Source organism: Platichthys flesus, chromosome 13 (genome assembly GCF_949316205.1).
Source record: "Platichthys flesus chromosome 13, fPlaFle2.1, whole genome shotgun sequence".
NCBI lineage: Eukaryota > Metazoa > Chordata > Actinopteri > Pleuronectiformes > Pleuronectidae > Platichthys > Platichthys flesus.
The window spans coordinates 24,202,776-24,226,130 of NC_084957.1; the positions used below are offsets into that span (position 1 = coordinate 24,202,776).

General features: G+C 39.1%; 1 protein-coding gene across 5 annotated transcripts in view; it reads left to right on the plus strand.

Annotated features, from left to right (window-relative positions):
* Window positions 1-5,357: 5,357 nt before the first annotated feature.
* insig2 (insulin induced gene 2) overlaps window positions 5,358-23,355 on the plus strand; it is a 63,219-nt gene continuing 45,221 nt past the window's right edge. The window contains exons 1-3 of one of the 5 annotated variants that reach the window (XM_062402584.1): window positions 5,358-5,440; window positions 14,018-14,229; window positions 15,532-15,704. In XM_062402584.1, coding sequence (XP_062258568.1) covers window positions 14,108-14,229; window positions 15,532-15,704 — 295 coding nt within the window. In that variant the 5' untranslated portion in view covers window positions 5,358-5,440; window positions 14,018-14,107. Of the gene's footprint in view, window positions 5,506-14,017; window positions 14,230-15,531; window positions 15,705-23,355 lie in introns of all 5 variants that reach the window. The other 4 variants (XM_062402582.1, XM_062402583.1, XM_062402586.1 and 1 more) reach the window with 4 other exon arrangements.

The window sequence follows — 23,355 nt, forward strand, 5'->3', positions numbered from 1 at the left end:
TCATAATAAATATGGCATTGTAAACTTTTATAATTGGATCATAATATAATAATAGCAGTAAATGCATTGGAGGAGACATTCAATTAATGATATGTATGCAATATTTGTATGTTTGGTCGATTTTAACTGTTACTATTATCAAATTAGATCTACTGGTTTACATTTCACTTGGATTTTATTTACACAAAATTCTTGTTCAGTTGCTAGCTTAACATTTAAGAACTCATGCTCATGTTGTCAAACGAAAGAAACCATGTTTATAATTCCGATTAATGATTATAATAATCATCAAAAACTACTGCAGCTTTCTTTTGCTCGTAACATTACAAACTACTCAGCCACATTGACAGTTTGATACAAAGCAGAATCAATTAGTCAATCAAAAATTACACATTACTTTGATAATTGATGATTTTAGGCACATTTTTGAGCATGCAGCAGTGCAGCAGTGTTTAAAATAAAAGTCATTACAGTTGGGTTAAACCTTCCCACATGGGGAAAGTGCATGCTTTGGCACCTGACGTCTCTGTATTTCACATGATAGACACTCTATTACAGCAGGGGATGCTGTAATGGACTATGCATCAGTTCAGGTAATGGTTGTCAGCTTGAGTGCCCGAGAAGCAGTGGAGAATTCCATTAGAAACCTTGTAGTTACTAAATCAGTCATTCTCCACCTTCCTCTCTATTGAACCACCGTGTTGGGGCAATTACTACAGCTTCATACACCCTTCAGCGGTGAAAAGAGACCTAGTCCTTGGATGTATCCCTGCCCACTTGACTGCAACAAGATTAAACAGTTATTCTGACTCAAATATATGAAAGGCTTCTGTTGCTGGAATTCAGAAAGCTGTGTATATGAATGTCCTACATCTCTGATAATGTTACATATTTTACTCCATTATAACCACTTATGAGATACCCTTAAGTATTTGTTTTAGGATTAAGGAGATGCAATACTTGTTTATTTTCTGTTCACTTCTTGCAGTGTGTTGAGAGTCTGTTAATCATCATGGAGACTATTTCAATGAGTTCACTTTCATTAACAGTTAAATACTTATAATGGTGTTTTTCTTCTAAAAACAGTAGTAGATGTTCAAAGATTTGGTTATATCATGCCACTGCTGCTTCACTAAGGTCTAGCTGCCTCAGTGGTCTGTATGAAACTGATAGGACTCTTTTCCATTTCCTCCTGTAATCCAAGGCCAAACACCATACCCTGCTGGCAGGTGTAAGATTAATTTAGTTAGATGGAGAGCTGCTCATGTGCACCAAATTAAATTAATGGAACAAATTTACCTCCTAATTAAGATGAAAATAGGTGTCACTTGTAACCTTGCTGAGCACTAATTATGTACAAATGATTTATCATCTGTTTCATCCTGAATAGCAATGGGCTCACCTCTCCGATAGCCTTGGCTGGCTGTTAAGAGATGGCCTCTGATTAATAGTGACAGGTTGTTCTGCGGAGAAGCTGCACATCGCTGACCAGCCTATCAGAAGCAGCATGAGCTCAGACTCTCCTCCCTTCTATTAACCTACTTGGAGTGTGCATCTGAGCATCACTGTTCCTCAGCTTGCCGTCTTGCTACCCTCCTCTGAATAAAAATAAGTACATTCAAAGAAGAGACATTACTGTGTCATCTTTACAGACTCCCAGCTCAAAGAACAAATTGAATAGTGCACAATACAGTCAAGCTCATACATCAATAATGTATGCTCAGTGGTAGATAATTGCTTCAGTGTGTCCAAGAACAAAAAGAGTCTTGATTAACCCTGGAACCTGTCTATGGCCAGCAGGTGGTGCAATGAGTTAAGATTGCAAAAGCCAATTAAGCAGAAATAAGAAGGACTTCCTTATACAATTACAGCTAACTGGGATATTCCATCTTATTTCCTCCTGCATGGCAAGTACAGATATATTTCAATGCACTGCTGCTTTGATTAGCATTAGAATCACAGTCTTGCTAAGGACACACTGGCCAATCTGTAATCATTGTTCCGCAGGCTTGCTCACAGGGGATATAACCCACTTTGTCATTATCATTCAATATGCCACACACATGCTGGTATAGCTTCCATGGTGCTTCAAGCAACAGAGCATTTGCATATCCTCAACAATAATTGCACAGACAGAAATTCACCACACACTGCAGCACACAATGCCCTAAAATGAGAGATGCCTTTGCTCCCTGATGCTGCTCAAGATACAGAAAAGCTTTCACTTTATTTGTCTCATCTATGTCTATGTGTAAAATTCTGTCTTTGCTAGTTAATTAGTTAATTGTTTGTGTGCACGTCCTCAAAAGGACATTATGTAGAAGTGTCAGCTCCAGCCATTAGGGATCATTTGACTTTCTAATGAGTTTTGTCTTTATTTAGCCAACACATAATATTGTCATAATTTGCTCATCAGATGCGTCATTGTTGTGGTAAATCTCAATATGCCTGCACGAGCAAGGGACCTATGTTTTCCAGCTCATTTCCCTTTTGTTCATAGCGAGTTAAGACAAGCTGTCCAAACTAAGCTTTTCCCCTGCTGCTGGAGCTGTGGTTAATGCAGATTCAGAGCAAATGTCAAGCAGTGCCAAATCATTTTCCTCATTATGTAGAGTGTTCAGGTCATGCCAAATATATGACATGTTCACTGGAACACAAGAGCAGCATTAATTTTCTTGTGTTTCATTGACACCCTTTTTCTATTCTATTCCCTTGCCTGTAGTGAGAGAATTGAGGGCTACGGGCTGCCAGGCTTAGCAAACAGCATCTCCCACATATCACGACAGTCTAGGGATTGGTGGATGAGGAAGGGAGGGAGGGGGTTAGAGGTTAATTATAGACAACAGAGAGGTCACAGGGCTATTATTTTGGAGCCGGGACCTGCACTGGTCCAATGGGGATGACATTTACGATGACAACCTGGCCCCACCCCTCCATCCCATCCACACCCCACCCCAACACGCACACGCCATCACTCACATTTATACTGAAGGAAATGACAGCAGGACTCAGTGGTATGATAATGAAAAGGCCCACAGGCAGAATGATGAACCGTACCTCTAGCTGTTCTCTGGCTGCATCAGCTAATTGAAAACCCCCATACCCTCCTATTAACCTACCCGGCTTCCTTTATCATTGTAATTATTGGGGTTAAGTGAATATCCCATGGGAATATGAGGGGTGCAGTGAGTAGATAAAACATAAATTACAAAAGATTTAGAGAATCAGCTGTCTTGAATTCAGAACACTGACATTATATATAAATATACTAGCCATATTCAGAACAGTCTCCATTGCCCTGAAGATTCAGAATTTTTGGACCAAATGAAAAGGTCCTTTCAAGATTTGGCAATTAAAAGGCTTTGAAAGTTTTCATTAAAGCATAAGATTGGTACTCTCTAAATAAAATAGATTTATTGTTGTTAATAACTTGCTTGTAAAATCCAGAATGAGTTGATCCCACTATATTGTCTGTGTCTCCAATATCTTATTCCTTTGGCTGAATGCATAATGCAATTATCCACAATCAGCTGTAACCATTATGATCATGATCCATGATAATGATCCATGATACATGGTCCAGTGAATGTCTGAAAGCAGTGTGATCTTGGATTTGCAATGAAAGCACAAGGACTCCGTGGAAGTGGTCATGTCAGTCACGTGAATTGATGAGACATTAATGTGATGAAGAGGGAGAAAAGGAAAGAGAAGCTCCATGTGTCATGTTTCCCCGACATTCCTCATTATGTAGAGTGTTCAGTTCATCCCAAATATATGACATGTTCACTGGAACACAAGAGCAGCATTCATTTTCTATAGCAGCCTAAGTAAGAGCATGGTCCAAGACTTACCTGAACCAGCTCTAACTAAGCTTTATCAAAAAGGAAGGTTTTAAGCCTACTCTTAAAGGGAACATATTATGCCCATTTTACCGCAAGTTGAAATGGTTCTTTGGGGTCTTAATGAAATGTCTGTAACATTTTTTGGTCAAAATACCACAAGGATCATTTAAAACCCCACCCTTTTTACCCTGTCTAAAACAGTTTTGAGTGCACCACCCCACCCCCTCTCTACATGTCAATGCACTTCGCCTTGTGTGCAGCACCTAAAAGCAAAAACCGAAATGTTTGAGGTGGACCTGCCTGCCCCGTTGATGGCACCACGGCACAGCTGATAGCAAAAACGGCCCACTAAATTAATAATCATCTATTCCTTGATAAGCGGAGCATCGTCTCGTCTGCAACATTGAAGTTAAAAGGAAAATTAAGTTGTATTATAATATTACGTATTTCCTGTCAGTAGCCTGTGTGGGTGTCTCTGTAGTTCTTCACACAAAAACTGACCACATTGATTTAGTTATAAATAATGTCAGCTCATGAATCTGGATCGCTCTGATCACTTTCCCTGATAGCACTAACTATGTACAAAACGTTGGACTATATTTCTATGTGTTAAATATGTGCCTCATAAATTCTAGAGCAAACAGACAAACATAACACAAGAGGGGGGAATATTACATAGGCCATAGCACACATGTATATTCAAACAGCAGCAGCATTTGATTTTCATAAGGACTTTAAACTTTCCATATTTTCTCACCCAAATTCCAGAGAAACATAGGTTTCTGCAGATATGTCATCGGTCTTTTTAGGGTTACGCCGAATTCACACCGGACGCGAAGCGGCGCCATACCGTGGCGTAAGCGCAGCGTCAAGCCTTAAAAAACAGATGGCTCCCATCCACTCCCGTGTTAAACCTTTGTGCCGCGGCTGCCTAGCGCCGTGAAGCGAACACACCGAAAAATTATTTGATATGATATAAATGATCAAATATGCATCCCATACTTTGTATTCACCTTCTGTTTTCTTTGAGTTTTAATTTGACCACTTTTACCAACCACATTATTAAATGTCCCCCTCTGCCCATCCACTACAGCAACACAAGCAGTCATAAAGATAAAAAGAGAGGGGGGGCTACGTATTCTCCGCATAAGCTTGAGTGGAGAATACGTAATTTACCCTCGACACCCAACATTTAACAGCGAGCAAAAGTTCTTCAACATGGATGACATTAAATGAATAATTGAAGTGGAGAAGTACAGTGAGTTGTATGATCCTCACAACACCAAAAAAGACACATGTTGGGACGCTGTTGCTTAATGTTGGAGCAACAAGTAAGTATATGCTTTTGTACTACTGAATCAACGGCTGATATTATTAGCGCTGCCCGGCGCTTCAGCGTGGCTTCCACGACCGGTGTCGGTGAACAGTGAATCCATAGAGTGCCTCCTTTTACATGTTACGTCAACTTTGAGCAGCGCGATGACGTCAGAACCGGAGACGCTGATTGGGTGTTCATTCAGACCCGGAGAACCGGAAGTAGTCTCAGAAGGGGAGAAGGCAAACTGATATTTTCGGTTAATGCAGCCTACTATTAGTGGGTGAGCTATTCCAGTGTCTTATGAAATGTGTAATTGTATTCGTGGATGGTCTTCGTCGACATGAGGTAAGAGCCTTTCTTTGACCTCAGCTAGTGTGCTCCAAGTGTTAGCTGCTAAAGACAACACTTAGCTAACTGTGTGTTATTTATGCAACACGTTTACGTTAAACCGCAACACACCACAGGCTTGAGCTAAAAGTGCCACCTCTTCGTTTGTTCATTGACAGTACAAACTGTCTGTCAATAGAGGTGCAGTTAATAGCCACAACAAAATCAATGCAATACAATGTAAGGGCAAATTCAACGAGATGAAGTGCGCATGGGAAAACGTTAGTGCAGCATAGAGATACCATTGTAATATATATTTAACATGCATCAGATGACTATCAAAAGTGCAATCAGGGTCGCCGCTAGAAGAGTTGTGCTCTATGAAAGAATATAGAACTTGAAAACAAAAATATGCACTATAACAACGCAACATGAGTTACATAAGCACTCTTCAGCAGCCCAAAGTGAGTTTGATAACTACTAAACATATACATATACATGTATAAGTGGACTGTGGACATCGTGGTTCAATAGCGATGGACAATATAGATATATAAAATCGTTTCTCAACCACACTGTTGAATTGTACGTCAACAACTTAGTCATAAAATTCTTCATTCAAAAAAAAGAAGCTTTTATTCAGAAATATTTGTGGGAGCTGCAGGGCTGGTATTTATTTGAGTATATAGGACTAGTTTTATTCAAGGAAATACATTAGTCACACCAGAAACATCACAAAAGCTGTAGTTATATGGTATTAGTTAACATATATAACTTCTCTCTCTCACCCCCAGTTTTTATCTTTAAAAATATTTTCAATATACTGTGATGCTATGAAAATATGATTCCTTTTTGGGTTACCACAGCCTGGCATATGTCATTGATAGGTAACCATAGACACATTTAATAGAAAAAGTCCTGCTGTTTCAGTAGGAAAAATATATCCCTTACTAAAACTCCTTAAAAAAAGTTTTGAATTGAGAAATCTGAGTTGGTCATGGTGTGTACATGTGTGAGAGAGAGACAGAAAGGGAGAGGAATTTGTAACATTACACAATAGTATTTATCTGACTTCTTTACCTCTGGATACTGTCATAACTGCACAAACATAGACACACACACCTTTGAAGCTCGCTGTAAATCATGTATGGATATATATATATATGTATATGGGCCATTCTACCCAATTGGTGCAAAGTCAGGTAAAATTTTTTTTGAAATTTTGTATGTTTTATTCCCAAAACTTTTTCTGTATATATATTGTACCATACCTAAAGTACACATATCTAGTAAAAGAACCGTCAATTTTTATGTTGTATTTTCAGACTGTGTTGGAATGTTTTTCCTCTCCTAAAAATTGTCACTACCGAAACATAGTAATAAACTATAGTAAAAAAGTATTATTATTAACCTGTTAAGATTATGTTTCCTTCCTTTCTCTGAAGAGTATTTTTAAAAATATTTCTTGAATGTTTTCACATTAAAATCAATTAAATTGGAATTTTTAACAAATTTCAAAGTTCAATTTATACAATTCATCAAAATCTAAATGCAATACTTCTTTGTAAAATGCATAATACTGATCATATTGATTCCAGAGTTGATGATTGATGAAATTGAACATACATTAAACCAATCAGTATCATAACATTTTATTTGATAACTCAATATACTTAATTTTTTACAAAACATACAGTGTTTCGGTAGTGACTGCACTGTTTTTGGAGTGACCACAGTATTTTGTTTGCAAGGTTGCATCATATTTCCTCAACCTTATTGCTTAATCTTAACTCATAACATGCTTTAGGTTGGGAATATTAAAAACACAGATGTTTTGTGGTCAATAGAATAATTTTATTCTTGAAAACTTTGCCAAATAACTGATATTATGTTGTACTGTATGTTTAAGGGGGTTTAGTGTCAGACACCATCACAAATCCAATTCACAAATTTAACTTTTCACATCCTGCGGTGAACACTCTTGAGGGAAATCTGGACATGCCTCTGTGTGACGTTTTCTGGTGGTGGGATTAAGGTGACGACCTTGTCCACTGTGTACCAGATCTTGTCCTCTAGTCGTGGCCAATAAAAGTGGTTTCACCCAATGTTTTGCGTGACTTTGACCTCAAGGTAAAAATTTTGGTCAGAGAATTGGAAAAATGTAATAATGGATATGTCCTGTGAGCACTATTAAAGTATTTGTGCAGAACTAGCATCTCACGAATTGGCAAATTGCAGCAGTGAGATCGCCTTCAGACTGTTGAATAATGTGCAGTTAAACTTGGCCATATGTTTCGGTAGTGACTGTTTCGGTAGTGACTGTTTCTGTAGTGACAATTATAGCTAACTTTGAGCATAACTAAAGAATGCTAGCAAGCACATGGCTAGTATACACATCTTTGAAGAGGTGTTCACACATAAAAACATAATACTTTGCATAAAACCCCCAAAAAGTTTACTTAATTGAAGAGAATATGAGTTCGGTAGTGACAATTCTTAAGGTTACACACTGATTTTCAGACTTTGGATCACATTTATATCAAAAGTATGAGATTTAGCTATTTACCATTCAGCCATGAGGGACAGGGATGCAGTGTCACTGCCTGGTCAAAAATGCAGGGATGTGGCTAAAACCAGGCTCAGCCAATGGACTAAAACTCTTGTGTTTCGGTAGTGACATGAAAACTGGGGACATGATTTTTTGAGGATAGTTTTTTAATTTAAAAATTAAACCCACAATAAATCTAATTCTTCCAAGTTCTGTTTAAACTTAATCATAAATATCTTTGAAATAAGATCATTAAAAAAAATCGAAACATTTTTAAAAGTGTTATTTTCAGACATGGAAATTTAGATGTCATGGTTGGGGACAGCTACTTCCCAATAGAAAGTACCCTATAAATGATGATTTTGTATATATTTAGCTTATCCCTATCTCCTTTAATGTCTTGGGTTTAAATAGACCATAACATATTCTTAGTAAATATCTATGTCTGAATACTTAATTGTTTTGTAAATAGTTTTTCTTGTTGGGGGACAATACTTTGCACCAATTCGGTAGAATGGCCCATATATATGAGCATAATTCCCCCAAAATACACACCTTTGGAAAATGTCAAGCCATATGCATAAACAAAGCCAAAAGTATCATAAAAGAAAACTGAAAAAGCCAAAGATTTCCATAAATCAAAGGGTTAACTGCAGCTATGTACATCTAAATAAGATTAAAACAATTTATGGTAAGAATGATTTGGGGGGCGCTGCTGAGCTTTGATGGAGTAGGATGTGAGTTTGGAGGCTCCTGCCGATTTCGATTTAAAAATGTAATTCATCTGCGCTTTTTGTTCACATACTTGGTCTTGTTTTGCTCATCGGTACTTTTTTGTTGGGAAGTTTAACTCTGAGCTTCCTAATATGTCGGGAAAAAACTCTAAAACCCGCAATTCGATTCAAACGCAACTGCGGCCTGGTCCACAAGCCGCGACCGCGTCCTCGGGTGACCCGTTGGCTCCTGCAGTGGCTGCCTCGATGCACGCTGACCTTGACACCACGGCCCTCAGGCTCGAGTTGCTGGCCTCGCTCAGGAAAGATATTGCTGACATCTTTAAAAAGGAGCTCCAGGATGCTCTCAGTGATGCGTTGACTACTATCAAGCACGACCTGCAAGCAGTGAAGACACAGCTGGCGAATGATAAAGCTGCTACCGATGCTACCATGTCCGAGCTAAAAGGTACGGTCGGGGGGATGGAGCTAGCGCTCACTGAGTGCTCCGATGACATCGCCGAGATGAAAACTACTATCAAGTCCCTCACTGCTAATGTGGCCATGCTGGAGAATAAGTGTGAAGACCTGGAGTCCAGATCACGGCGTAACAATATAAGAATAGTGGGTGTACCGGAGGGTCCCGACACCTGTATCACCTCTGCTGTAGCCGTCTTACTGAAGGATGCGTTCGGGCTGGCAAAGGAGCCAGTTTTGGACTGGTCCCACCGGACCCTCCAACCCAAACCCAAGCCTGGAGATCGTCCACGAGCCATTGTGTGCAGACTTCACTATCACGGTGACTGTGTTGACATTTTGCGCCGCGCTAGAGCGCTGCGACAGATTAAAGTCGGAGACTTGTCAATCTCGGTCTTCCCTGACCACACTGCCAAGACAGCTCGGGCTCGGGCTGCATTCAACGAGGTCAGACGCCAACTCCGTGGCATTGACGGCGCTCGGTATGGTCTGATGTATCCAGTGCGACTTCGCATCACATACAACAGGGTTGAGAAGGACTTCGTTTCAGCGGTGGTAGCCAGCAACTATGTCAAGACCTTGATTTCTGAGTGAGCTCTAATACCTTTTCAGTTCTGTGTCCTTTTATTGTTCAAAGCTTGTGCTCACTAGACTGAATAAGCCACCTGTGCAGTATTAGGTGGTTCTCTGATATATGCACTAACTAGGTTGGTGTCACTATTGTTTGTTTATAGCACGCATTTTTATTTTATATAACGGTTGCACCGTATTTGGTATATTTGTACTCCAAATCAGATCAACAATACCTCGTTTTATGCTTTCTGCATTTGTCTGTACAGGGCTGAGGGCCTTCTGTTATTTGTTAATCTATATATTCACGTGCCTTGTTGTATCAATCTGATCTATGTGCAGAGTTCTCACCCACTGATGTTATTGCTGATAGGAATGGCAGATACCTCATGGTTGCTGGTACCCTAATGTAGAGAGAGGTTTTGTTGGTAAATGTATATGCCCCAAACTTCGATGATGTCGAATTCGCTAACAGATTGCTGAGTAACATCCCCTATTTGAATACACACCTGCTGATTTTCGGAGGGGATCTAAATTGTGTTTTTGACCCAAGCTTGGATCGGTCTAGTCCTCGTAATCTGTCTCAATCCGCTATGTCTAAAACATTCTCTGATTTTATGAAACAGAATGGTCTTATTGATCCGTGGAGATTTCGTAACCCCTCTACCAAAAAATTATCTTTCTTCTCCCAGGTGCACCATTCATATTCGAGGATTGATTATGTTTTTATTGACAGTACACTTAATTCATGTGTAAATTCTTCTGACTATTTAGGTATTGTAATATCTGACCATTCACCTTTGTTATTAGATATTCAATTCTCTAACTATAAACGTAGCCCTCCACTTTGGAGATTTAACTCTCTTCTTTTGGCAGACAAAGAGTTTTGCGAACTCATTTCAAATTCTATTGATGAATTCTTATCTTTCAACCAAAATGACTCCTCTTCATATTCATTGCTATGGGAGACACTTAAATGTTACATGAGAGGTCAAATTATTTCTTACTCTGCTCTTTCTAATAAAAAGATAAATGCTAGGCTTAATGTTCTTACATCTGAGATTAGTAATCTTGATCAAAGATATGGAGGCAGAGCGCTTGTTACTATGCAGTCGTGGCTCATATTATGAACATGGCGACAAAGCAAGTCGTTTACTGGCACATCAGTTACGACGTCAGGACACCTCCCGTTTGATACCTAGTATTAAAAACAATGATGACACTATTACTACATGAGATGAGTGAGTGATGAGTATATAAATCTGAATTTCCTACAGACAATACTAAAATGGATGAATTTCTTCAGAATCTTTCAAATCCTGTCGTTGATACAAATACTGCCAGGCATCTCGACTCCCCACTCTCCCTTGAGGAAGTATTAAATGCAATTAAAGCTATGCAATCTAACAAAGCCCCTGGCCCTGACGGGTTTCCGATTGAATTTTTGAAAACATTTATTGGTAAATTGGCACCTTTACTTTTATCCGTATTCAATGAATCCTTAGAAAGCGGTTCATTACCACCCACCCTGACTCAGGCCACTATTGCGCTCCTTCTTAAAAAGGACAAAGATCCAACCTCCTGTGGTTCCTATAGACCATTATCTCTGCTTAATGCTGATGTAAAGGTGTTGGCTAAAGTAATTGCATCCCGCTTAGAGAATGTGCTTCCTCATATTATATCCGAAGAGCAAAATGGTTTTATAAAGGGACGTCAATTGTTTTTTAATATCCGTACACTTTTCAACATAATTTACTCAAAACATTCTGCTAAACTTCCTGAACTTGTGATTTCGTTAGATGCTGAAAAGGCATTCGATAGGGTAGAGTGGGAGTACTTGTTTGCAGTTTTAAAGAAATTCGGATTTGGTGATAAATTCATTTCTTGGATTCGTCTTCTTTATTCATCCCCTAAGGCCAGTGTTCATACCAATGATGTTTATTCTGATTATTTTGCCCTCGAACGTGGATGTCGCCAAGGTTGTCCTTTATCACCTTTGCTTTTCGCCATCACTATTGAGCCTCTGTCTATTTCATTAAGATCTTCCCCTTTATTCAAAGGAATCATCCGTAATGGAATCGAACATAAATTATCACTGTATGCGGATGATTTGTTACTGTACATAACTGATCCTACTCTTTCTATCCCTGCTGTTTTAAGTACTTTGGAGAACTTCAGCACCTTCTCAGGTTATAAATTGAATCTGGGGAAAAGTGAGTGTTTTCCCATTAATACTGCAGCATGTCACATTCAACAATCAGATTTACCTTTTCAACTTAGTCCATCAGGGTTTAAATACCTAGGTATTAATGTAACTCGCTCCTTATCCAGCCTTGCATCTGCTAATTTCACTCCTCTCACTTAAAAGATTTCATCAGATATTCAAAGATGGGGTAGCCTCCCCCTTTCATTAATTGGCAAGATCATGTTGTTAAAATGAATATTTTACCAAAATTTCTATTTTTATTCCAGTCGCTTCCTCTTTTTTTGCCAAAATTTTTTTTTGACTCACTGGATAAGATGATACGTTCTTTTATTTGGGGTGGGAAACCACCTAGGGTTCGTAAATCTATTTTGCAGAGATGCAGACTTAGTGGAGGACCTGCATTACCTAATTTTCAAACTTACTATTGGGCTGCTCACATTCATAAACTTTGCTATTGGTTAAAATCTCCTGGATCCTCTTGGTGTAAATTAGAATTATTATCCTGTAGGGGGTGTTCTATACCTGCTCTACTTTATTCCTCTTTACCTACAAGACCGTCTTTATATACCGATAATCAAGTGGTTCTTAACACTCTCAAAATCTGGTATCAATTTAGACGGTACTTTAAATTTGTAGCTGCGTCTTCCCTAGGTCCTTTAAATAACAACCATTTATTTCCTCCATCACTTTTGGACCCGACATTTTCAGTGTGGTACAACAAGGGAATTACACAATTCAGATATTTATATGTAAATGGTGTCTTTGATAGTTTTGCAAATTTGTCATCTCGTTATGACCTCCCTGTTACTCACCTGTTTCGCTATTTTCAAACTCGCAACTTTGTGGCTAAGTGTTTTCCTAATTTCCCCTCTTTGCCTACAGAACACCAGTGGGAAACCATGCTATCATTTGTTCCTCATAACAGAGGAATCATTTCAAAGCTGTATGATATTATCTTAGCTTTTAGCGACCACTCTAATGCTAAACTTAAGTGTACATGGGAAAGGGAACTGGGAATACAAATACATGAGGAGTCCTGGGAGCAGGCCATAGAGAGGATACGATCTACCACTTCTTGTGCTCGTCTTGGACTTATTCAATTTAAGGTCCTATACAGGACACACTTTTCTAAGTCTAGACTGTCTGAACTGTATCCAGAAGTGGAAGACAAATGTGATAAATGTTATAGCTCTCCTTGTCACCTTAGCCACATGTTTTTTCTTTGTCCGGATCTGGAAGGTTTCTGGGCGGGTTACTTTACTATTATGTCCACTGTTCTTGGAGTAAACCTTCAACCTTGTCCTCTGATTGCTATATTTGGGATTCCTGACTCTTCACTTGTACTTAACCGTACACAAAAGGACATCATAGCCTTCACATCCTTATTAGCAAGGCGTTCCTTATTGTTACACTGGAAATCTGCTAAATATCCTTCTATCTCCCAGTGGCTCAAAGACGTAATGTTTTTCTTAAAACTTGAGAAAATTAAATATACGTTGAGAGGATGTACAGTCAAATTTTTCCACAAATGGCAACCCTTTATTTCCTATTTCACTAATTTGAGGGTACTTCCCAACTGAATGTGTGCCTGTTACTGTTGTATCTTTTATTATTGCATCAATAACAAGTAATATGTGAGTTGATCATGAGGTGCTGAGTGTGGACGTGGGTGGGGGGGTTGTTCATTGTTTTTACACGGTACTCTGTACTAATTGAATTCAATCTGATTATCTTCTTCTATATTCATATGTGTTTATGTGTCCGTGTGCATATCCATGTGTTTAAAAGAAAAAAGGAAAGGAAATTGTATCTCTTTCATTGGAAGTATTGTAATGTATCTTTCTAATAAAAATATTTTGAAAAAAAAAAAGAATGATTTGCTGATTCCAAGCTAGGACTACATCTCAATAAGTATGTTTGTAGATGCTTACTGATTAAAATAATTGCATAACGCAAGTACTGTTTCAGAGCATATTTTCAGTCTTTACTAATACCCTGTCTGTCCTTGTTTTTCAGCTTGGTTTAGGATGTCAAGGGAGGACATTGAACTTGCCGGTGGATAAAGACGTCCCAAACATTTCCATATTTTCTGTCTTAGGCCTTCGAATGTCTTTGACACTGACAGCTATGAGTGACAGCGCCATAACCAGCAGGCACCAACAGTGGTCAGGGGTTGGACAAACGCAGCCGCCCCCCCGTGGCCCCTATATCTCAGTCATCACCAACAGGTTAGCATGTGTCTGCTTCACATAAGTTTCTTTTAACAAGACCACAAGGCAAATAGGTAGGGTCAAGACTAGAATTATTTACGCAGTTGGTAATTTTTCAATCTCTGAGCTACAGTACAATAATTTCGAGTTAAATCATGGATAACGTTTTAGTTAAAAACTCATCTTTTCTACTTCATTGTCTCCTGGTTGCGACATTCTAGTTTTAGAAATGCAGTTGACTCTGTTTTAGTTGGGGGGGTGTTTTTAGCCTGGACGAGCAGTAACTCACATTTGCTTCCTGATTGGGTCTTATTAATCCCACCTGTCATAGCCACAGTTTCACGGCAGTCTCCTTCAGCTTCTGTTGTAGTGGCCTCTCTGCCTTTAGTCCCGTCTTTATCAAATAGGGGGCTGCTCAGTCAAACTGAGTTCCGTAGCTCTTGGTTTGCTCTATAGCAAGCATCAGAGCGTACCTCTGGTAGACTAGGTAGATGTTCTTAATAGGCACTTCTAAAAACTATTGAGGGAACAATTAATGGTCACAGTGTAACACCAAGTCAGTTATACTTCAGGGATATCAATCCATCCTTTTAGGAAGCACTAGATTTAGTAAATCAATTTCACCTGCATTGGTGCAAATGGAAGTGACAACAAGTGCAATACAACAATACAACCCCCCAACAGGAAATGATTTTGCATGTGGTTGCCACAGACAATTGCGCTCTCCTTATACTTCCTGACTGATTCCTCTCTAGTTTTGTGTTGTGCAAGTGTCTTTGTCACTACTGGTAGTGTGAGGCGATGCCTGCAGCCCAATGAGGTTGATTCGTCCAGCACAGTCTCAAGAGCATGGAGGAGATAGATTAGGCGTTACAAGAGGAGAGCTGGACAGGGGCAGAGAAGGGTATTAACCCAGCAGCAGGACCCGTCTCTGTTCCTTTGTGCAAAGTGGGGCACTGCCAGATTCCTACAAAATGACTGATTCAACTACTCACTTTTCTGTCTCTATCTCTGTTTCTCTCAGACTCAGCTGATGTCTCTGACCTACTATAGCTTAAACATTGGTTTGTTTGAAATGATGCCACAATATCAACAATAATCATCACATACATATTGATACTTTTCTCAAATGAGTAAAATGGCTCTTGAGAGCAGCACGAGTATTTATCAGCCAGTCCCTCTCGCTCTCTTCTTACCGTACTGAAATCCACACACACAAAAACCATGTCAGCGTATCATTTGAGCAGTGTATTTTGAGTTCCTGCTTTCCTCTCAATATGTTTTATTAGGTTGTAGTAATATACTTTTTTTGAATTGTAGAACCACCAATCTTGTGATACGAGGAGCCATGCTGTTTTCAGTGGGTGTCTTCCTGGCCCTGGTGCTGAACTTACTTCAAGTACAAAGAAACGTCACTCTCTTTCCCCCTGATGTCATCAGTAGTATCTTCTCTTCCGCCTGGTGGGTGCCACCCTGCTGTGGCATGGCCTCAGGTAGGTGAACACATGCCCCGTAATGGTTTAACAAATTCCTGCCTGGATTATTTTGATTATTTTGAATATAAAACTCTACTGTAAAGGGAAAGTGCCTATAAATACAGACCATTTACCATAGACATTTCTTGACCTACCTGGAGTGCCCAGAAGTTCAAGGTGTTCAGTGCTCAGAGACGTGGCCAAGGTAAGGAAGGCTGAAACCTGACCACCACTGAACAAGACACATAAGTTGAAACGTCAGTACTGGGCCAAGAGATATCTGAGGACAGATTTTTCAAAGGTTTTATGGACTGATTAGATGAGAGTGACTGTTGACGGAGCAGATGGATGGGCCTGTGCCTGGATCAGTAACAGGCAAACAGGTCCACTTCGACTCAGATGCCAGCAAGGTGGAGGTGGGGTACTGGTATGGGCTGTTATTATTAAAGATGATCTAGCTGGACCTTTTATGGTTGAAGATTGACTCAAAATCAATTCCCAAACCTACTGCCAGTTTTTAGAAGACACTTTGTCAAGCAGTGGTACAGGAAAGAGTCTGCATCTTTCAAGAAGACCATGATTTTTATGCAGGACAATCTCCATCGCATGCATCAAAGTACTCCACTGCGTGGCTAGACATTAAAGGCTTTAAAGATTAAAGAATAATGACATGGCCCCCTTCCTCACCTGAACTAAACCCTATTGAGAACTTTTGGACCCTTCATAAACGGGAGATTTACGGTAAAGGAAAACAGTACACCTCTCTGAACAGTGTCTGGGAGGCTGTGGTTGCTTGATCGTCCACAGATCAAGAAACTGACAGAATACATGAATGGAAGGCTTTTTACTGTTATTGAAAAGAAGGGTGGCGAGACTTCTGGTGACGTCATGATCGAGGCAACAACCTGATCCAAGAGCTCCCGGAGAACTTAAGAAAACTAGCCAGAAAACACAATTACAACTTTGTTTCCCATGTAAGTTACTCACAACAACTAACCGAGATGACGAGCGTTCGACGGGAGACAGGAAAGAGGAACAAAAAGACTCCAAGTCCACCGCCAGACCAACGGAGTCAAAGTGACTCAGGTGATGAGGAGGGCATGGCAGCGGTGCTGGCCGAGCTGCGCACATTCAGGAAGGAGCAATCTGAAGCCTCCGAAGATACCAAAGACTCGTTAGCAAGAGTGGAAACTGCGCTCAGAGAGGTAGCTGAAAGGACAACACAGCTTGAGCAACGAGTGACAGAATATGAACAAAGGCTGGGTGCTGCCGAAGATAAAACACAGCGACACGAAAGAGCCCTTCGCTATCTGTTACAACGAGATGTTAACCTAACAGCAAAATGTGTGGATCTCGAGTCCAGAGCGAGACGCAAAGAAAACAATGATATGCTGAGCTACATAAACGATCTCATCCGAACCTCACTGACATTAACAAAGTACCTGAATTTAAACATAATGACAGCACACCGATCTCTGACCATGAAACCAACAGACCCGGGGAGCCCCCCGAGGTCAGTAATCGTCAGATTCCTCGATTACAGAACTAAGGAACTGGTCATTCAGGAAGCATGGAAACACAGAGGAGGAGTGAAGTATAATGGCATGAAGATCTTTTTTGACCAAGACTACACATCGGACATCCAGAAGAAACATAAAAAAGTAAGGGAGGTGATAAAACCGCTCAAAGAGAATAACATAAAAGCTCAATCGCCGTTCCCTGCCAAGCTGAAAATTCACCTGAGCTCCGGAGTCAAGACTTTCACAACACTGTCAGAGGCGGCACAAACACTTGCTGGGATCGGTATCCATGTGCACCTGGATGAACGGGAGACGCTGCGGGCGGAACTTTTACAGACTTCCACATCAAACAGAGAGAACGTGATGACCGGTGCAGATCTGAGGAGCTTCCTCCGCGGTGATGGCGAAGGAACAAGTGGAAATACATCGGGCTGTGAGTAGACTTTGAAGGAAATGAAGATTCAGCTTGCTTGGTAGGATAAATATGTTCTGGCTAGCTTTTTCATAAAAAGTTTAACATTATGTATAAAAAATATATATAAAAAAAATAATAAGTTCTCCTCCACCGAGGAGCCTTTTGTTTGTTTTTGTTTCTTTACGCTCCACGTTGGCGAGCACTACGGGCTATAGCAAAGGTCTCGGACTTGTAAGTAGCCTAGCTGCACTGTGTGCACACCCCCGGAGAGACATGTCACAACTCTCTGTCCTTGTTGAGACTGATTTTATGTTTGTTAGATCAGCCGGGACGCGGAAGTCTGCTTCTTCCTTTTTTTGAATGTGTGTTCTTGTTTTCCACAATGGTGGAAAATACATGTGAATTTCATAATTGTGCAGTCACATAAGTTTTTTTTTTTTTTTTTAATACGGGTACATCTCTGGAAAATATATGATAATCTTTAAAGACAAAATGAAGGGGTATTGCTATTCACATGGATAAATTGACCATAGTGAGTTATAATGTCCATGGACTAAACCATCCTATAAAAAGGAAAAAAATATTCAATCAGTTAAAGAAAATGCAATGTTCAGTTGCACTGCTACAAGAAACCCACTTATCCGAGGAAGAACACAAAAAATTAAAGAGGGAATGGGTAAATTTAGTGTATAGTTCCTCAAATGGGAAAAAAAGAGGGGTGGCGATTTTAATTAGTAAAGCTCTGGCCTTTAGTGTAGAGAAGGTGGTGCAGGATAAATCAGGAAGATATGTCATGGTGGTTGGAAATGTTGGAGGAACTGAGATCTCCATTTTGAATGTATATGCTCCAAACGAATACGATCCAGTTTTCTTCAAAGATATCGCGAACATCATTTCAGACAATTCAAAAGGTATGTTAGTAATTGGAGGGGACTTCAACGCAGTGCAAGACGGAAAAAAGGACAGGAATCCAATAGAAAAAGGACCCCGAAGTCCAAAAACACATACACTGAATCATTTCATCTCTGAACTGGGACTTGTGGACCCTTGGAGAACAAAAAAATCATAAAGGGAAAGACTTCAGTTTTTTCTCTAATGTACACAACAGTTATTCAAGGATTGACTTCTTCTGTCTTCCTCAACAATACATGTATAAAGTAACAATGTCACATTGAACCTATAACTCTGAGTGATCATGCCCCAATTATACTGAAAATAGACTTGGGCATGTACTCTTTCTTCAGATATTGGAGGTTGAATGTATCTCTACTGAACAACACAGAAATAGTGGAGGATTTGAGACAACAATTAAAAGAATACTTTGAGATAAATGATAACGGAGAAGTTAACCCGTCAATCTTATGGGAGGGAGCAAAAGCAGTTATAAGAGGGAAAATCATACAGCTATCATCACAACTGAAGAGAAGCGACTGGAGGAACAGTTGAGCTTAGAAAACAAGATAAAGCTCCTAGAAATGCAACACAAGAATAACAGATCAAGTATTAATGCCAAAGAACTTAAGGAGGCAAGAAAATCCTTGGATAAGCTTTTAACATACAAAGCGGAGGGAGCTCTACGATTCTCCAGACAGAAATATTATGAGATGGGCAACAGAGCTAGCCGCCTCCTAGCTTTCCAACTACGCAAAGCTCAGGCCAACCGAACTGTCTCTAAGGTAGTTCATCCAACACTGGCAAGAACAGTGTCTCAGCCCAAAGAGGTGGCAGATGCATTTGCATCATTTTACCAAAATCTGTATAAAGAACCCAAATCACAAACAATAGCAGATCATCTTAAAACCTTCCTAGCTAATTTAAGCCTCCCAGAATTGTCCAAAGAAGTATCATTAAACATGGTAACACCAATTTCAGAAATAGAAATAAGGGATGCAATAAAAAGATTGAAAAACAATAAATCCCCAGGAGTGGATGGATTCTCTGGAGAATTCTATAAATGCTTCATTAATGATTTGGTGCCGATCTTAACCAGGGTGTTTAGATACGCGCTCTCCAAAAATGACCCCCCTGAGACATGGTCGCGGGCCATTATATCTGTGATTTATAAAGAAGGAAAGGACCCAACACTCTGCGAAGAATATAGACCCATTAGCTTGATATGTAATGACCAGAAATTATTGACAAGTATTTTAGCACTAAGAATCCAAAAACATATAACAACGCTGATTAACCCAGACCAAACAGGATTCATTCCCAGCAGACAAGGAGCTAACAATATAAGAAGAACCCTAAACATTATTACCTGTGCTAAGAAAAATAAGCAGACATCAATGCTCATAAGTTTTGATGCACAGAAAGCATTTGATACAGTGAATTGGGACTTCTTATACAAAACACTATCTGCAATGGGATTTCACCCATAGTTTGTGAACTGGGTAAGGGTCATATACAAAAACCCAAAATCGCGTGTCAGAGTGAACGGTTGGTGTTCTGAGTTCTTCGATCTGCAGAGGGGGGTGAGACAGGGAGACTGCCTCAGTCCCTTGCTCTTTGCTATAAATATTGAACCCCTGGCAGCAGCTATAAGACAAAATAAGGAAATATATGGTATAAAGGACATGGGGAATAGAGAACATAAGATATCTCTTTATGCAGATGATATCCTGACCTACATAAGTGATCCAGTCAAAACTGTTCCTGCCTTGATGGACACTTTAAAAGAGTATGGAGAGCTCTCAGGCTATCGGATCAACCAATCAAAATCAGAGGCAATGATGTTAGTTGGACAATGGCCTATACAACTAACAGGAAGGCTTAACGCTCACTGGTCACAGGGATTTAGATACTTGGGAATTATCATTACAACAGATTTATCAAAACTATTCGAGGTCAACTATGGAAAATTGATGGGCCACATAAAAACAGACCTCATAAGATGGGAAATTTTACCACTCTCTTTGTTAGGAAGAATAGAAACGATAAGAATGAACATTTTGCCAAGATTGCTCTTTCTTTTTCAATCACTACCTATATATGTACCTGCGACCACATTTACTGCACTGGACAAAAAGTTTTCCAAATTTATATGGCAAAGCAAACCACCAAGACTTAAACTTAGAAGACTACTATGTCCAAAAGACAACGGAGGCCTGAACATGCCTGACATGAAAAAATACTACTGGGCAGCCCAATTACGAGCAATGGTTGCTTGGGTATCACAAGAATCAAACACTATATGGGTAGGAATGGAACAAAGTCAATGCCCAGACACACCACTAGACTCACTCCCATTCCTGAATTTAGACCACCGTGAAAAGAATAAGATTACTAATATATGGGTTAAAAATACTCTAAAAATATGGTCAGCTGTGAGGAAAAATTAAAACTACCCATGACTATATCCAGAGCTATGACAATAGCAAGCAACCCAGAATTTCTTCCTGCTAGACTGGACAGAGGTTTTGAAAGATGGAGGGAGATGGGTATAGTGGTACTGGACCAGCTGTTTGAGGGAGGGGTAATGAACTAATTTGAACAGCTTAAAGAGATATACGAGTTAACAAACCAAGACTTCTACAGATATTTACAAATAAGACACTATTTATATACACATCATGAATGGGAAAAGCTCTGCTTACCACCGTCCAAAATGGAACACTTCTTCATATTGGCAATTAAAAAAACAGTGAGAGCAAAGTTCATATCACATCTATACAGGATATTACAGGAAGAACTGAAGGAGAATAATTTAGATATTAAAGAAAAATGGGAAATAGAGATGAACATAACAATTTCTGATGAACAATGGGAAAAATCATGCGAGCAGGGACACAGAATAACCAATAGTCCAAACTGGAGGGAATTTGGATGGAAAATTAAAATGAGATACTTTAGAACTCCACTTATAATGTCTAAATGGAGCAACACTTCAGCACAATGCTGGAGGGGTTGTGGCCAGGTGGAAAACCACACACATATATTCTGGGACTGTCCAAAATTAACACAATACTGGCAAAAAATACAAAGGGAAATAAAATTGACATGTTTATCGATAGACATACCGTTAGAATCATCAAACTTTATTTTAGGGATACTACCAGATAATATTGAAGAAAATAGCCAGGCAAAACTTTTGAGAGCCCTTCTTTTATAAGCAAATAAAGTAATAATAGCTTCCTGGCTGAAGCCACAGCCCCCCACAATAATCCAATGGAGGGACAGAATACAAGAAATGTATAGGATGGAATACCTCACTGCCCTATTACAAATGAAACTGATGTATTCAAAAACAACTGGTCCCCCATAGCTCTACACTTTCATTTGATATGAGCAGAATATATAGATATATTTATTTTCTTTTCTCTCTCTTTATTATTTTTTAAATTTTTCAAGCAATGGACATCTGCAGGCTATCCTCCTTTGTAATATTGTCTGGATGTAATGACATGTGAGATGTACTGTGTGTGTTGACAATGTAAAATGTGTAAAACTCAATTCTGATATACCTGGATCTTGGAGGCAGATAACCCCCACAAACCAAAGACTTGTACCCGTGGTCACGTTAAAAATGACCAGATGTAATGTAATGTATGACTGTATTTGATAAAAGGAAATAAAAAGAAGTTAAAAAAAAGAAAAGAAGGGTGGCTATATTGCTAACTTATAAGACATTTTTTATGTCAAATGTTTATTTGGAATTTTTTTGTTTTTTGTTTATTATTCTCACTTTAACAGATGAAAATAAACAAGTGAGATGGGAAAGTTTTCGTTTTTCATTTAGTTGCATAATAATTGTGCACACTAATAGTTGCCCAATAATTGTGCACACATATATATTCTCCTAACAAAGCCAAAACCTCACTTTCACTTTCTTAAATATTCAGGTTAGAGGTTTATTTACATTTTGGATTGCCTGAGAGCACTGTAGTGGTTAAATAATACAATTAATCCTCAAAAATACAACATGCCTTATAATTTTGCACACAGTTTAAGTACTTGTAACACAACCAAATACTCACAATACTACCAAATACTCACAACAGAATCAAATGGTTAGTAGTATTTGGTAGTGTAGTAAGCCTGCCGCAAAAATACAGCCTCATTGTGTTGTCCAAATGACTGTGGCAACTTACTTGCACTATTTGCACTATTTTTAACAGAAAATTACTTTTTGCACAATTGTGTTAATGTACAGATTTTTTGCACTTTACTTATAACATTTAAATAAAACCACCACAGTGAAAAAGGTGTATATAATGTAAGTACTCAGAATTTTTTAATCTAATGTTATGTTCTATATCCTTTTTATGTCTTTATTCTCTTGTCTACCTTATTCTGACTTGCCTGCTGCGGTAACAACTGAATTTCCCTAGTGTTCGGATCAATAAAGGTTGATCTTATCTTAACTTATCTTTCATGCTGTTTGCACTTTTCAGAGAGATATTTTAGGTCACACACTCATGTCCTTGTCCGAAGTACCTCCCTACAGGCACTTAAGTATATGTATTAAGACTGAAATAAACCAAGCACAATTTGAAAACAATTTCTATTGAATGTTCACAGGTACATACAGTCTACCAGGTGCATTGCATGAATTAACTATTATTATCTAATTCAATTAAGTATTACATGTTTAAATTCACTCACACTACTCCGCTCCTCCGCACCCTTCACTGGTTACCACTGACTGCCCGCATCCGGTTCAAAACATTAGATTCAAAATCAAGATTCAAGATTTTTTATTTGTCAAATGCACAACAATAACATTAAGCAGTCG